Source organism: Hordeum vulgare, chromosome 5H, assembly GCF_904849725.1.
Source record: "Hordeum vulgare subsp. vulgare chromosome 5H, MorexV3_pseudomolecules_assembly, whole genome shotgun sequence".
In the NCBI taxonomy this organism is placed as follows: Eukaryota; Viridiplantae; Streptophyta; class Magnoliopsida; order Poales; family Poaceae; genus Hordeum; species Hordeum vulgare.
Genome location: NC_058522.1, coordinates 209880479 through 209896514, shown reverse-complemented (window position 1 = coordinate 209896514; position 16036 = coordinate 209880479). Strand labels below are relative to the sequence as shown.

General features: G+C 46.9%; 1 protein-coding gene across 1 annotated transcript; it reads right to left on the bottom strand.

Moving 5' to 3' along the window:
• Positions 1–9815: 9815 nt before the first annotated feature.
• On the bottom strand, positions 9816–13112 carry LOC123399762. Its single transcript, XM_045094146.1, has 2 exons — positions 12820–13112; positions 9816–12725 (listed from the first exon to the last, which is right to left on the bottom strand). The coding sequence occupies exon 2, from the start codon at positions 10698–10700 to the stop codon at positions 10230–10232; it is 471 nt and encodes a 156-aa protein (XP_044950081.1). The 5' UTR covers positions 10701–12725; positions 12820–13112; the 3' UTR covers positions 9816–10229.
• Positions 13113–16036: the final 2924 nt, after the last annotated feature.

Below are 16036 nucleotides of genomic sequence, written 5' to 3'. Positions count from 1 at the left end.
CAAGATTCAGCAAGGCAGCATTGATTTCATATTATTCCGCACTAGTGGCGGGAGAAATCGGAGTACTAATAAAATAATTATTATTAGTATTCGAGAAGTCACACAATTTGGTGTTTTTAGTCATGGTGACTTAGCAAGCAGACAAGCACACAAGCGAACATAAAGCAAGCGAAAGAAAGGGCGAACGAAAAAGGCAAATATTTTTGTAAATTTTGTTTTTTTTCAGAAGTGGGAGAAAGGAAAACAAGAGGCAAAAGGCAAATAATGTAAATATGAGAGATGAGCTTGCGATAGTTATTTGGATATGCTTCACTTTGAATACTCCCCAGCAACGGCGCCAGAAATTGGCATGTTGACGGAAGACTATTCTTGACTTGATCCTCCCCGGCAACGGCGCCAGAAATTCTTCTTGCTACCTCTTGAGATTGCGTTGGTTTTTCCCTTGAAGAGGAAAGGGTGATGCAGCACAGTAGCGATAAGTATTTCCCTCGGTTTGAGAACCAAAGTATCAATCCAGTAGGAGTATCAAGATGAGGCACCAATGTACCTGCACAAAAACAAACAAACTTGCACCCAACGCTATAAAGGGGTTGTCAATCCCTTCACGATTATTTGCAAGGTGAGATCTGAAGGTGAAAAGTGCAACAAAGTAATTGTGTAGATCTGAAAATATGATGTGAAGTAGACCCGGGGGCCATAGTGTTCACTAGAGGCTTCTCTCATGATAGCAAGTATTACGGTGGGTGAACGAATTACTGTCGAGCAATTGATAGAATCGCGCAAAGTCATGATGATATCTAAGGCAATGATCCTATATATAGGCATCACGTCCGAGACAAGTAGACCGATACTTTCTGCATCTACTACTATTACTCCACACATCGACCGCTATCCAGCATGCATCTAGTGTATTGAGTTCATAACAAACAGAGTAACGCCTTAAGCAAGATGACAGGATGTAGAGGGATAAATTCATGCAATATGATATAAACCCCATCTTTTTACCCTTGATGGCAACAACACGATGCGTGCCTAGCTACCCCTTCTGTCACTAGGTGAGGACACCGCAGAGTATGAACCCAAAACCAAGCACTTCTCCGATTGCAAGAATTATAGATCAAGGTGGCCAAACGAAACCCACAGCACGAAGAGAATTACAAGGATACGAAATCATGCATATAAGAGATCAGAGGAGACTCAAATAATATTCATAGATAATCTGATCATAAATCCACAATTCATCAGATCTTGACAAACACACCGCAAAAGAAAGTTACATTGGATAGATCTCCATGAAGACCATGGAGAACTTTGTAGTGAAGATCCAATAGAGAGAAGAAGCCATCTAGCTACTAGCTATGGACCCGAAGGTCTATGGTGAACTACTCACGCATCATCGGAGAGGCAATGGTGTTGATGAAGAAGGCCTCCGTATCCGAATCCCCCCTCCAGCAGGGCACCAGAACAGTCCCCAAATGGGATCTTGCGGAGACAGAAGCTTGCGGCGGCGGAAAAGTACTTTCGTGGCTCTCTCTAGTGGTTTTGGATTTTTAGAGAATTTATAGGCGGAAGAAGTAGGGCAAAGGAGCCACGGGGGGCCCACAAGCCTGCTAGGCGTACCCCCCCAGGCCGCGGCTAGGGGGCTTGTGACCTCCCCTTAGGTCCTTTGCCTTAGTTCTCAAGTTCCCTGCGTATCTTATGTTATGAAAAAACTCATCCCACAGGTTTTATTCCATTTGAACTCCGTTAAGTATTCTTCTATGAAAAAGGGCAAAAACACGGAAAAACAGAAACTGGCACTTGGCACTGAGTTAATAGGTTAGTCCGAAAAAAGATATAAAATAGCATATTCATGCATACAAAACATCCAAAGTTGACAAGATAATAGCATGGAACCATCAAAAATTATAGATATGTTGGAGACCTATCACCATGCTAGTTGTCTCGTTTCTTTCGTTATGTCTTGCTGCCTACCACCTGTTAAATGCCAGCCTCTCAAAATTGTCATGGAAACCCTCAACCTAGCAAACCACTAGTTGGCTATGTTGCCGCTTGCTTAACCATGTGTTAGTGTTGCTAGATGCAGGTGCAACTGCTTCCACGTGAAAACATGGGTTCCTTATTATATCACCATATTATTGCTAATTAATTTAATGCGCCTATATAGTTGGTAAGAGGTGGAAGGCTCGGCCTTTCTAGCCTGGTGTTTTTTTCACCTTTGCCGTCTTAATTTCGGCTACCGGTGTTATGTTCCACAAATGAGCGCTCCTAACATGCTTGGGGTTGTTATGGGGACCCCCTCGATTCTCGTTTTTTGGATAAAGCTCGTCTGGCAAGGCCCAACATTGGTACTAATTTGCCCAACATAACAGTTCTGTTAATACTTAAAACATAGGGTGTCTTGAACCCACGGAGTAATTCAACATAATACAGGGGGGCAGTGCTGATGGTGTTGGTCCCAAATAGAGCAGCTTATTAACGCTACCCGGGGCAATTCGGCGTTTGGCGTGGTAACCATAGCTCATCCGCCGTATCCTCAGAACGAGATACGCGGCTCCTACCGGGATTGTCGACACGCTGGGTGGCCTTGCTGGACTTGTTTTACCTTTTTCGAGCGTCTTGTGCGAGGGATTCTGAGGATGCTTTGGGTTATCTCGAGGTTGAGGTTTTCCAATAGGAACCCAAGGAGATCACGAGTTTTCATGATCAAGGTCATTCCGTCGCAGCGTGTGGTAGTTTGTGATGCACTAGTGGAGCACCCGTGAAGGGTTAAATCTTTCGGAAAGCCATGCTCGCGGTTATGTGGCAACGTGGAAACTTTGTTTGACATGCAGTTCTAGATAACTTGAACTAAGCTTAACTAAAATCTTGCCAACTGAGTGCGTAACCGTGACTATCTTTTTCGTGAGCTCCTTATCCGATCGAGGACACGGTGGGGTTATGTCTGACGTAAGTAGGTGTTCAGGATCATTCATTTGATCATCAGTGGTTCACGTCCGCTATGCGTAGATCAACCCCCTCTCATTCTTGTACTCGTAAATTAGCCACCTCAAATAAATGCTTAGCCGCTTGCTGCAACCTCCCCACTTAACCATACCTCACCCATTAAGCTTTGCTAGTCTTGATACCTTTGGAAATGAGATTGCTGAGTCCCTGTGGCTCCAGATTACTACAACACCAATTGCAGGTACAGGTAAAGAGTTACTTTGACGTGAGCGCGCTGATTGTGCTATTTGCAAATTTATTCTTCTTCTTCATCGATCTAGGATGAATTACATGCCGGCAGCGTGGGATAGCAAGGATGGACGTCGTTCTTTTATCGTTTGTTTTCGTCCGTAGTCGGACCCTGCACTTCTTCATGATGATTGTATGTATTGTCCTCATGTGACTCTAATGTAGCTTGTGGCGAGTGTAAGCCAACTCTTTATACTCATTTTTTCAGTACATGTACTTGTAACAATATCCATTATTGTGAAACGATGAGATTATTTATATCCCTGTCGAGGCCCTCGCGCCAAAATAAGGATAGGACCGCATCTTGGGTGTTACACCCCAAGAGGAAGAACTAGAAAGTTCTTGAGGGGTGACTCCGCCAAAGAAATTTACTCTTATTCATATTGGCAAGAACTATATGCAAACAACCTCAACCATATGCATTAGCTCAAGGAGTCACACATTGCCTCAAAGATAAGCAAGGAACAAGGTAATTAATGCATCTTTGGACATCATCCCATGTGTATTACATTCCATGTCCATAGATATTCTTGCATATGTTCGTTTTGCTTTGGGCTAACCCATGTAGGTGAGAAGAGTAAGAAACAACAAGGATTGCTCCCAACTCAAGATGATCTTGATCAACATTGAGCATGCACCGCTACTTCACTACTTGAAGTCTTCTACGACAAAACCCAAGGTTAGTTTATCCCTCTTAGGGGGGATGTCATATCAAGGGGTTTTTTTACTCTAAATCTTGAGTATAAGCATCTCCTAAGGATATGAACACCTTGATGCTTATGTAAAAGTGGTAACCCCACTTGTGCTTAACGATGATTATGACCTATGATGAAGTACTCTTACTTGGATCCTAAGTCAATATACTCATATATAGATGACTTTGTCATCGCCCAAGTGCTTGATATCTCCTAGCATGTTTGTGCATGTTCACCATATTTTATCTATCGTCTTGTTGTGTGAGCATGTTGGTCTGAATGTGTTTGCTCATTTGACGGCATCCAATTGTTGTTATTCGGCTCTTGATTTATCTTTTGCCAATTGGATGCACAAGAATGCCTAGGACCATTATATAGCTATCTATGCTATCTCATCTCAAGATCTATTCATGCTTCATCACAAAACTTGAACAAGCACTAGTCGATCCATATGTGTGAAGGTGCACTCGGAGTTTCGTATCGTCAAAGGCTGCCTTCCAAAACCTCTTTGAAAATCTCGGTGAGACCAACTCCACAAACTCAGTTCCACCTAATTTCCAAAGCTGATCTGGTTTTCAATCTCGGTACCACAGAAATCACAAACTGGGTTACACCGAGTTTCCCTGACAGCTGACAGTAGAGGAACTCAGTGACACTGATTTCGTAATCTCGATGACACCAACAGCGAATGGGTATATATTTCAGTTGACACGTCTTTGAATTCAGATTGTCAAGAACCTTTTGCCTCAAAACCCTAAGCTGCCCCGAGGACCCCTGGTCATCGCCTTTGCCTCCCCGAGCGCCTCCGCCGTTGGGAATCGCCGTCGTTGACGAAATCCTGGCCGCCATCACCATCGTAGCCGGACCACCACCAAGTTAGGGTACAAATCTGATCTCCTTCTGCGTTCCACTATCCAACTCATGCGCATTTGGAAATTTTATCTACAAGCCACCATGTGCAAACCCTTCCCTTCCACCAGAGTATCTCGTATCATAGGGAAAGATGGAATTTTGGATCTAATTTGTCGTAGCATGCAACTCGGTGAGACCGGGTTTGTAGAATAGGTTCTACCGACTTCCATTTTAGCGTTCCTCGGAAGCAACTCGGTGAGACCGAGCAGATCTTTTCGGTCTCACCGAAAAGACTGTCAAGTTTCTGTTACTCGACTAAGCCTTCTCGGTGACTCCAAAATTGCAAAGTCGGTGCCACTGATTTACATCCTACAGAAGATCATACCCTAAGTTTTGAGACATCAAATTTTGAAAAATCCTTCTATGTTTTGTGATGCTCAACCCTTCTACCTTTCCTATATGTACTTCATTGCTTTGCTGTTTGCTACTGATTGTTGCTTGTCTGCCAAGATGTTCGGATCTGAAGATAGCTAAAATGATTTCAGAGAGAAAAGTGTTGAGATGGACTCATGCACTAGTCCTGAGAAGACTGACTCTGACCCTAGATCTTACAGCTCCCATGGCTTGCCCAAGGCAGCCACCAGGTAGAGGAAGAAACTGAACTCAGATGAAGAAGACTCGGACTTTGTGCGAGAGGAAACTTCAGCTCCTCCAAAGGCTCCTAAGAAGACTCTCAGGAAAGAGTACGCTAGATCTGCAGATGTTAGAGCTCCTGAATTTGCAAAACAGAGCACGACACTCTCCACTAATAAACCTCCCAAGAAGGCTGGTGTGAAGAGTGCCAGGAAGAGGGTAGTTCATGTTGTGGGGAGACAGACTTCTATGTATGAGAATCGTGAAGATGAGATTGGAGAAGATGAGACCCCAGTTCCTCCTAAGAAGAAGAAGCTCATGGTTGATGCCATACCAAGGAAATTTAAACCTAAGCCTCCATCCAAGGCTAAAAAGGTTGTAGCTCATAGGAAGACTACAAAGGATATTCCTGCAGCTGCCAAGGTGAAAGGCACTGCTTCCAGTGCATTTGCTGCAGAGGAAGAAGATGAGAATGCACCAATTCTCAAAAAGATCCGACCAAATCTGCCAGTGCGCAATGCTGCTCACCCAGTAGCTGAAGATATGAGGAAGAGGAAAGATGCAGGTTTGAGGAAATGGAGAGCTACAGATCCATATGCCATAAGGAGAAGAATTGTTATTGATACAAGGTTTCACAACAAGGAACAACAAGATTTCTATGAGACTGTCATGTATGACAAGAGTCCAGCTGTTAGTGATATGAGATATGTTGACTCAGCTGACATCAAAGCCAATGAAAATTTCTTTCCCCATGTGCAAGAAAACTTTAGGCTAGTGTACATTGAAGATTTTGTTGGAAAAGAGATGACCCCATGGAATGATGAGCTGATCATGCAATTTTACTCAACTGTTCATTTCTATGGAGATGGTTCTATTGTCTCGATGACTGATGGTCACAAGTACGAGTCTACGATTGATGAGTGGGCCAGTATCATTGGTGCCCCCAAGCAGAAAGAGAGTGATATGGATGTGTATTCTCAAACAAACATGAGCCACAACACCATGGCAAATATGTACAAGCCAATTCCTCACAAATATTTGGCAAGTCACAAGATGAGCTCAGCATACTTCTTGCAAGCAGGGATACCCACAACTAACACCATTCTAAGACACACCTTGATGCCTAAATCAGGTGATGATAGGATGATTCGAGAACACTCCATCAATATGTTGCACCATTTGGACTCTCACACAAGATTCAGAGTGATGGAGTTGATAGTAGAGACTATCCGGAGGACCGCTGCTGATCAGAAAAGATCATGTGCATATGCCCCATACATTCAGATGATTATCAATGCCAAACTAGGCAAGCGTGCATATCTCCTTGATCGTCCCCATCTACCCCTTCAGCCAGAATTTGCAGACAATGTAGTGCTCATGGATGAAAATGATCCCACCTCAGCTACAACAAGAATGGCAGCAGAGGCAGCAGAAGGTGAGGCTGCTAGAAATGAGCCACCACCGGTTCCACAGCTCAGAACTCAAGCTGAGCAAATGGCATTTCTAGTTAGCTCTGTCCAAGGTATGGAGAAGAACATCTAGAAGATGCTGCAAGATCATAAAAGACTTGAGAGAGTAGTGGAAAGAAAGTTTCATGGCATGGATGTGAAGGTAACAGAGTTGACAACTATAATCAAACAGCTTCAACATGAAGTTGACTCAATGTAGATACCACACTCAGATGATGATGATGATGATGATGATGATGATGAGGATGAGGATGATGATGATGATAATGATGATGATGATGACGATGATGAAGAGTCACCTCATCTCACTACCACATGGTTTAGCACCCAGCCTAGATCAGTTGTTGTACCTGCTCAGGAGACAAGACAAACTTCATCGGCTCAAGCATCTGCACCTTCAGGACCAGCTCCAGCTCAAGCACCTCTAGTATCCACTCCTCCACCTCTAGGACACTCAACAGATGCCTTCATGGATGCTCTTCTGTTGACTCCATCATCAGCTGCCCAGAGAGACGAGTAGCTCTATACTTTTTGAACTTTTTGGTAACTTGTTGCCAAAGGGGGAGAAATGTATAGATCATAGACTAAGAGAGACAGAGAGAGAGAGAGAGAGATCTTTTGACTTTATTTGCTCTCATTTGGTTTCAGAACTTTGGTTTTGGGATGACTTTATCCCATTATCTGTGTTTGATCATACGCTTTACTTGGTTGATGCTACATTATTATCTTTTTAGCTATCTATGTGATGATCTTTCACTTATCTTGTTGGTGTCATGTGAATTATTATTCATTCTTTTCGTGTATACGCATCACCAAGATGTATATGACATGGAAGAGTGACCCATGATCCTAATGGATTATGCATTTGCCTTCAAACGCAAAATTTTAAAATAATGCACAAATTTAGGGGGAGCTCTTGCTTTTCACATACATCTCAAAGAGTTGATGCTAATCATTGATTATAACTTTTGTTGAAGCTTTGATCTATATGTTGTCATCAATTACCAAAAAGGGGGAGATTGAAAACATAATTGCTCCCTAGAGTAGTTTTGTCAACTGATCACAACATATGCATCATTGGGTTAATATGTTTTTCCAAGTATATTTCAGAAAATTTTAAAAGATGCTTAGGCTAAAGGCTTATGTGGAGATGCCCTTTGATGCAAGAAAGGAATAAGATTGGCTCAAGCTTCAAGCTAGAAGACTCTTCATTTTATATTTGTGAGAAATCGCTTTTATGTCCATAGGAAAGCCAATACTATTAAAAGGGGTGAGGTATTAAAAAGAACTGGTTGCTCAAGTCCTCAAAGTTAGCCACCAAAATACTCAGACATTTTTCCCACATAACCATTCTGCCCAATTCCACATACTCAAATTCGGTGTCACCAACTTTCATATTTTTGGACCCATCGAGTTTCACCTCACACAGAAACCCTAGCCATTCTCACCAAATCGGTGCAACCAAATCCATATCGGTGCTACCGAGTTTACGGTGACCAACTTTCTGTTGCCTTGGTACATAAAATTAGAATTTCCGAATTTGAGTATTGGTGCCACCAAGTTTGGTCATCTGACCGTTAGCCACCTTTTCGGTGCCACCGAGTTGTTTATATCGATCCCACTGGGATTCAAAAGTTGTTGCCTTTTGTGTGAATCGGTACCACCGAGTTTATGACTTCGATGTCACCGAGTTTGCGACTTTAGATGTAACGGTTGGATTTTGTGTGTTGCCTATATATACCCCTTCAACCACCTCTCATTCGTGGGAGAAGCACTCAGAACACACACTTCATTGCCAGATCTATTTTCTGAGAGAGAACCACCTACTCATGTGTTGAGACCAAGATATTCTAATCCAACCATTTGAAACTTGATCTCTAGCCTCCCCAAACTACTTTCCACTATATCAATCTTTTCTACCCATGCCTATTCTCTGAGAGAGTGATTTTGTGTTGAGGAGACTATCTTTAGAAGCACAAGAGAAGGAGTTCATTGATCTACCACATCTATTACCTTTTGGAGGGTGATGCCTCCTAGATTGGTTAGGTGTCGCTTGGGAGCCTCCAACTTCGTGTTGTGGAGTTGAACCAAGATGTTTGTAAGGGCAAGGAGATCACCTTCTTCATGAAGATATACCGTGAGTAAGGCTAGTCCTTCGTGCGCGGAAGCCGTGATGGAATAGACAAGGCCGCTTCTTCGTGGACCCCTTGCGGGTGGAGCCCTCTGTGGACTCTCACATTCGTTACCCTGTGTGGGTTGAAGTCTCCACTAACATGGACGTACGATAGTGACACCTATCGAAACCATGCCAAAAATCACCGTGTCAACCTCATGCGTTTGATCTCCCTACCTTACTCCTTTACTTTACACTTGCATGTTTTACATTCCGCTGCTATACACTTATAACTGCATGTGTAGGGTGTACTTGACTTGCCATAATTACCAAAACTGCCCCTCAACTAAAATTGGGAAAAGGCATTAAATTATCTTGTCAAGTAGTCTAATCACCCCCCCTCTCTAGACATAACTTTTGATCCTACAAAACGGATTTTTAAGTAGATTTTTATTTAAGAGATAAAATAATTTGAAGTCCAAAAAATCAAAAATCATATGTTTGATCTGACAAGATGGGTGGTTATGAAGGCGTGTGCACCATGTTGCCTCATGCCACACATGTGGGTGTTATCATTTAGGATGAACTAATACAATTCAAAAATGCATGTGACATACAATTGGTGAATGAGGAATCTAAATACAAGACGATATGTACACGGCGTGGATAAGGCATATATGTAATGCATATGAACTCATGACCATGCTATCTGTGTGTGGAAATATATCGAATACCACCTGAATGCATGTTATGCTCAAAAACCCGAATATTAAGTTAAATATGTATGCACCCAATAATTTACTAGATTCATACGTATTTCTCAAAATCCCACATTTGAAATCTAGATTGTCCTTGAATCATATACATGTATAATAAAAATGGTAACCACCAAAAATAGATAGATCCTACCGATTTGAAATCATGCTCCGACGGTCAGGATTACTTACATGTCACAAGGATTACTGGATCCTCCTCCATGGGGTGGCACCAACATCCAACTTTTTGGCGACTTTGACCGAACTTGCCACTCCAGAACTTCCATGTGCTTCTCAATCAACCCCATCCTTGACGGGGTCGGATTATCAACCATCGAGATCCAATCATGTATGCAGGAGGCGCATTTAGGTAGCAGCGCTGGTGATGCGGAAGAGGAGGACGAGGGGCGGAAAGGGAGAGGAGGACGAGGGGCGATGAGCACTAATGGCTAATGGTTCCGAAAAAGAGGCTCGAAGACTAAATAGGACACTTCGAGTGCCATCGAGGACCCACACGACACTCATAGTGTAATGAAGAGTGACGGGGGGATGACCCCCGTGTAAGCTCAAGGAGACGAGACAACATTTCAAAACATGGAGGCGGCCAATGCCCCTCGGTCCAGATGCTCCGGCTGGCTCCTGGTCCGGCTGCTCCTGTTTGCTCCACGGTTAGATGGCTCCTAGGTTGGCCGGATCCGAGGCAGGCTAGTTCCCTCGTCGGGTTAGCTCCCCGGTTCGGCTGCTCTAGCTGCCTCCCGGTCGTCTGGCTCCCACATCGGCCGGCTCCCCGGTCCGGCTCCTCCAGCTGGCTCCCCGGATGGCTCCCCCGCTCGGCTCCCGCATCAGGCTCCTCTAGCTGGCTCCTCCATCCGACTTCTTCAGTCGGCCCTCCGTCCGGCTCCACCAGTTGGCCCCTACGCGAATTAAACTGCAGTCTCCCGTTGGACATGACAAGAAGGCACTGTAGCCACGGCACTTCAGGGTCACTGCGCTTCAATAGTCCATCACTATTGGCAAATAGTGCCCAACTATGCACATGTCGTGTGACCCGTCACCTCCAATAGTGCAAAGTAGGCCATGTAGGCCACCCCTTATCCCGTGGACACCTCTTTATAAGGTGACACCCCTCCCATGGCATGCTCTCCACTCCCTCTCATACACACACATTTTAGGAGAAGAGGAGTTCCCAGAGCCTCCTTCTTCCTCCTCGAGACAACTCTAGGAGCAACCATGTACAACCATACACACCTCATATATACATCAGACATGCAGAAGTAGAGGTGTTACCTTCACCCGAGGGCCCAAATCTAGGTAAATCAATGTGTGTTGTTACCTAGTCCCGTCCCGGATCTCCACCGCAGCCTTTCTCTCACCTATCTTAGCCATCCCATGGCATCTGCCGTGAGAAAACCACGACAGTTCGCGTCCATTGTTGGACAAACTACTGCTGGAACCGCGGGCCGCGTGGGCCCTCTATATCACCACCACCACGATGTCGTCGCCGTCTCTCGAGCAGTGCTCGAGGGTTCAACGTCAACGTGCCCCTAGGGCGATTGCGCGGGATGGTGCGTCCTGGTCGTCGGCTTTGGCACCGAGCCATGGTTGCGTCTGTTACGCACCCACGCTCATTGTGGCGTGCACGCTCTCTCCATGCCCATGGTAGACGTCATTCCTGTGTGCCGCCATGCTCGGTCGTCGCGCATGACCGCTGGTTCCGCCGTATGCTTGCTGCTCCTACCCACATCTTCCCCGCAGGCCGACGCTACACATGATAGTCATCCTCGTGCGGGCATGGGGGCCACGCTGCCCACTACCACAACGACTTTCCCCACCACTCCCTTGTTTCGGTCAACCTCACCCTCAAGCCACGAATCCGGCTCGTCCGGACCCAAGCCCAGTGCCATTGCCACCAACCCGGCCACGACCGACCCCTTTCTCCTCGCCCATGCTCGCACTAGTTGTCTTCAAGACTGGCCCGGCCGACTCGCCGGGTCGCCTCACCTGTTGGACCAAGGACGATGGTCGACCGTGCTCCCGGTCAGGCATCGACTATGATGCGCGCGGGCGGCGCCACCTCGTTCTAGCTCCCCGTCGTCTATGTGCCCCTCTCGAAGGCCGCGCACTCACGTCGTCCCAATGTGCACCCGCACCGCTACACAAACACGCCGCTCCGGCCTGCAGCTACGCGTCTTCTTGCCAGCAGCTCTTCTGCCTCCGTTGGCCATCACGACCGCACGACCCGGCCTACATACCGCTCCCTGCTGCACATCCATCTGCATGTGTCTGTTTCGCTGTGTGCCGCGGCTGCCGCGCCTCCCACGCCCCATCTGATGTGCATGTGTGCGCCCTTCGGCCAGGCCAGCTCCGTTCTGCCCCGGCTCGTGTGCACATGCGTGCTTGTCCGGCCGTGCCTCGCGGGTGGCGTATGTTGCTGATTCGCGCGCGCGCATGCTCGTCCTGGGTTGGCTACCGCTTCGCGTCGTTTCAGCGACCTCCAAGCTCCCCTTTCATGGCCTCTCGCATCTAGCCCCTTACCCCGTCGTCCCCACATTGATTGGTCGCGGCTGGCTCCAGCCCCACGTGCGGGCCGTTGCGCCGCGCCCCGCTCCCACCCGCCATTGTCCGTGCGCCGCTTGGTCGCGCCAAGCCGTGCTCCGCCACCCGCATGCCCTCGTGCGTTTGTGCCTGCGTTCGGCCCCACGCAACCTAGCCAAGCTCGGCCCTAGTCTGCATCGCCTTGCCCTCACCGACGCCCGCGCGGCTCTGACCAACCTCCGCACCAAATACACCACCATCTTGCCTGCCCCGACTCCTCGCGCCTGGCCGGCTCCTGTGTTACAGTTTCCGCGTGTCCGTCGGCTTGCCCTCACCGGCCCCGCTTGCCTTGCATGCATCGGCTTATCGATCGCTGCCCCGCGATGGTTGCGCTCCCGCCACGCGCGCCTAGGTCAGCCCCGGCTGGTCAAGTGGTCGGCTGCCCACGAAGACGTAAACTGTGGTCGGGTGCCCATACAGAAAAAGCAAAAAGAGTGGTAGGCTGCAAAAAAGAAATAAAATAGAAATAATACAAGTTGGCTCGCCCGGCCGCGTCGCCGCCAGACCGGCTGGCCTGCCCGCCCGTGCCACCGGGTAGGGGGTGGCCTAGCTCCTCCCGCTTTGTTGCGTGGCCAGTCGGGCCCGGTCGGCTGGGGCACCCCTCGACCGCTCGGAGGCTCGGGGCCGGTGCCGAAGTACACCTCTGCCTCGTCTGCACGAAAGCCATGTGAGGTTCTGTCCACATATCTTTTCATAGCGTGTAAAAATGGATAACCCTGAGCAACCCTCGGAGGCTATCTCTGCATTTTTCCAACTGTTTTGTTGTTCGGCCTGGGTCCAGCTAATATCGGCCCGGGCTGGTCGGTTGCCAAATACGTTCGTTTTCATGGATGGCTTGGTACTGTGTACGGTACCAAAGGCCCATTCTTCGTTCAAGCTCTAGAGTGCATCCCGGCTACGCGGCTAGCGAGAGCAAAAGCTGGAAGTCACCCCACGCGAAAGACGTCTGGTGGGAGAATCGATTGGACGACCCGGTCATTTTCTTTACAATTTTTTGCTCGATCTAATACGCTCCTCAGAGTCCGAGTACTGTGCACTCCACTCCACGCACACTCTTCATCCCAGCCACAGACCGCAACACGGTAGTCCACCTGGCGAGGAAAAAGGCAAAGAGCAGAGGGGACACGAACGCGACCCGATGGGCTCGGACAAAACCGAGTCGACATTCCCTCCGCATAAAACTCGCAATGCACAATCATTTCCGTATTTCTAGTCGCCCGGAGGCTCGTTGGCTAAACCCAGTGGATGCACTCGCGCGCCCCCACTAAAATAAAGCCACACCGACTGCGGCCCGCAGCCGGCCACCATATGCAACCTCTGCTATGACAAAAGTGAAAACCGTCCGCCTGACTCTTCAAGTCACCTGGAGGCTCACATCCTACTAGCGGGGGAATGACCCCCGGGTAGGCCCAAGAAGACAAGACAACATTTCAAATCATTGGGGCAACCAACGCCCCTCGATTCAGCTGCTCCGACTGGCTCCCCGGTCCGGCTGCTCCAGCTCGCTCCCCGGTCGGCCGGCTCCTAGGTCCGACTGCTCCGGCTGGCTCCCCGGTCCGGCTCCTCCAACTATCTCCCGGTCAGGCTCACCTGTCCGGCTCCCTTGGTTGGTTCTTTGTCCGCCTCTCATGTCTACTATGCAACTTTATTCTTATAGAAGTTGTTGGGCCTTCAAGTGCAGAGTTTTGTAGGACGACAACAAATTTTTCTCAAGTGGATGACTTAAAGTTTATCAATCCGTGGAAGGTGTGGGACGAATATGGTCTCTCTCAAACAACCGTGCAATCAATACAAGAAATCTCTTGTGATCTCAACACAACCAATACAATGAAAAATTATATATGTGCACTAGTTCGACAAAGAGATGGTGATACAAGTGTACTACAGATAGTAGAAATAGATTTTTATAATATAAATAAATAAGAACAACAAGATAACAAGTAATAAATAGCAAGCAAAACGTTATATAAATGCTTTAAAATAAAGCCTAGGGTTCATACGTCGAGTAGTGCAATCTCTCAACAATGCTAACATAATAGAATCATATCATCATCCCTCCACGTGCAACGAAGAATCACTCCAAAGTCCCTATTAAAGCAGAACATAAGAATAAATTGTCGTAGGTTGCGAACCACCTCAAAGTTGCCCTTTCCGATCAATCCATTGAGCTATTCCTATAAGTGTCACAAATAGCCCTACAGTTCGTACTAGAATAACACCTATAATAAATATCAATCAACACTAATTTCAATTAAATACTTCAACGTCACCTCAAGTATCCGTGGATTAATTATTTAACATGCATCAAACAATTTCGGATTCATCATATTCAATCCAACACAAAAAACTTCAAAGAGTACCCAAGATTTCTATTGAAGAAAGTAGGACAAGAACGTGTATCAACCCATATGCATAGATTACCACAATGCCACCTCGGGAATCCGCGAGCTCGGTATCAAAACATATATCAAGTGAATCAACAGAACATCCCATTGTCACCAAGATATACATCAAGTGATCTCAAATCCAATATTCAATCCGACATAATAAAATATCAAAGGAAAAAATTCAATTCATCACATCAAGAATGCAAGCGACGAACACCATATGATCTAACTATATTAACAAAGTTTAGATCATGACATCTCAAGAACACGAGAGAGAGAGAGAGAGAGAGAGAGAGAGAAAGAGAGAGAGATCAAACACATAGATGCTGATACATACCTTCAGCCCCAAGGGTGAAGTACTCCCTCCTCGTCATAGTCACCGACGGGATGATGAAGATGGCCTCCGGTGATGATTGCCCCATCTCGCAGGGTTCCAGAACAGAGCTTTGGATGAGTTTCCTTCAGTACACACGCTTGCGACGGCGGAGCAGAAGTTCTAGGTTAACTTCTTGGGTTTCTGGATTTATAGATTTATTCAGCGTTGGAATCACATCAACCGGAGCACGAGGTGGTCCCAAGCCATCGAGGCACGCCCGGGGTGGTGGGCGCGTCCTGTTGACTTGGCACCAACAAATGGCTGCCCTCCGGCGGTTCTTCGCTCCGGTATTTCTCATACTATCCAAAACAATCATCACTAAAAACTTTTATTTTCTGCATAAAAAAACACCACGGTAATTCTGCTGAAAACAGTGTCATTCCAGGTTACTTCTAGTTAAATCATATAGAGCATTAAGTCCATACAAAATTTTGTTAACATAGGTAAATATGGCATGAATACTTCATAAATTATCGATATGTTGGAGACCTATCACGCTCCCCGTCCGGCTCCTCCAGACGTGTCGGTGTACTAGAGAACGGGTCCCCTAGTACCCTGACTTGTGCATAGACGATGGCAGCCTCCTCACCCGACATCACTCTACCGGAAGACAACTCGACCACAAGCAACAAGACCAAGCCCCTAGCAAGCCACCTTGCCGGGCGGAGACCCGACAGCCATCGCGCCCAGCAAGACTACTCCACAACCCTGCCGCTCCACCTCATGAGGCTCATTGTCAACATCATCAAGGCGTCGAACGGTCAAGCAGGTAGGTGGGAGCTTGTCAGAGACCCCTGACAACAACCAAGGGCATGCAGACGCTTTAATGACACTCGTCTCGCGCCGTGGCAAGAGAATAAAAGGTAGTTGGGCCAACGACTCAGAAGGAGATGCAATCCTTGCCGAAAGACATCATGAGCGTGACAC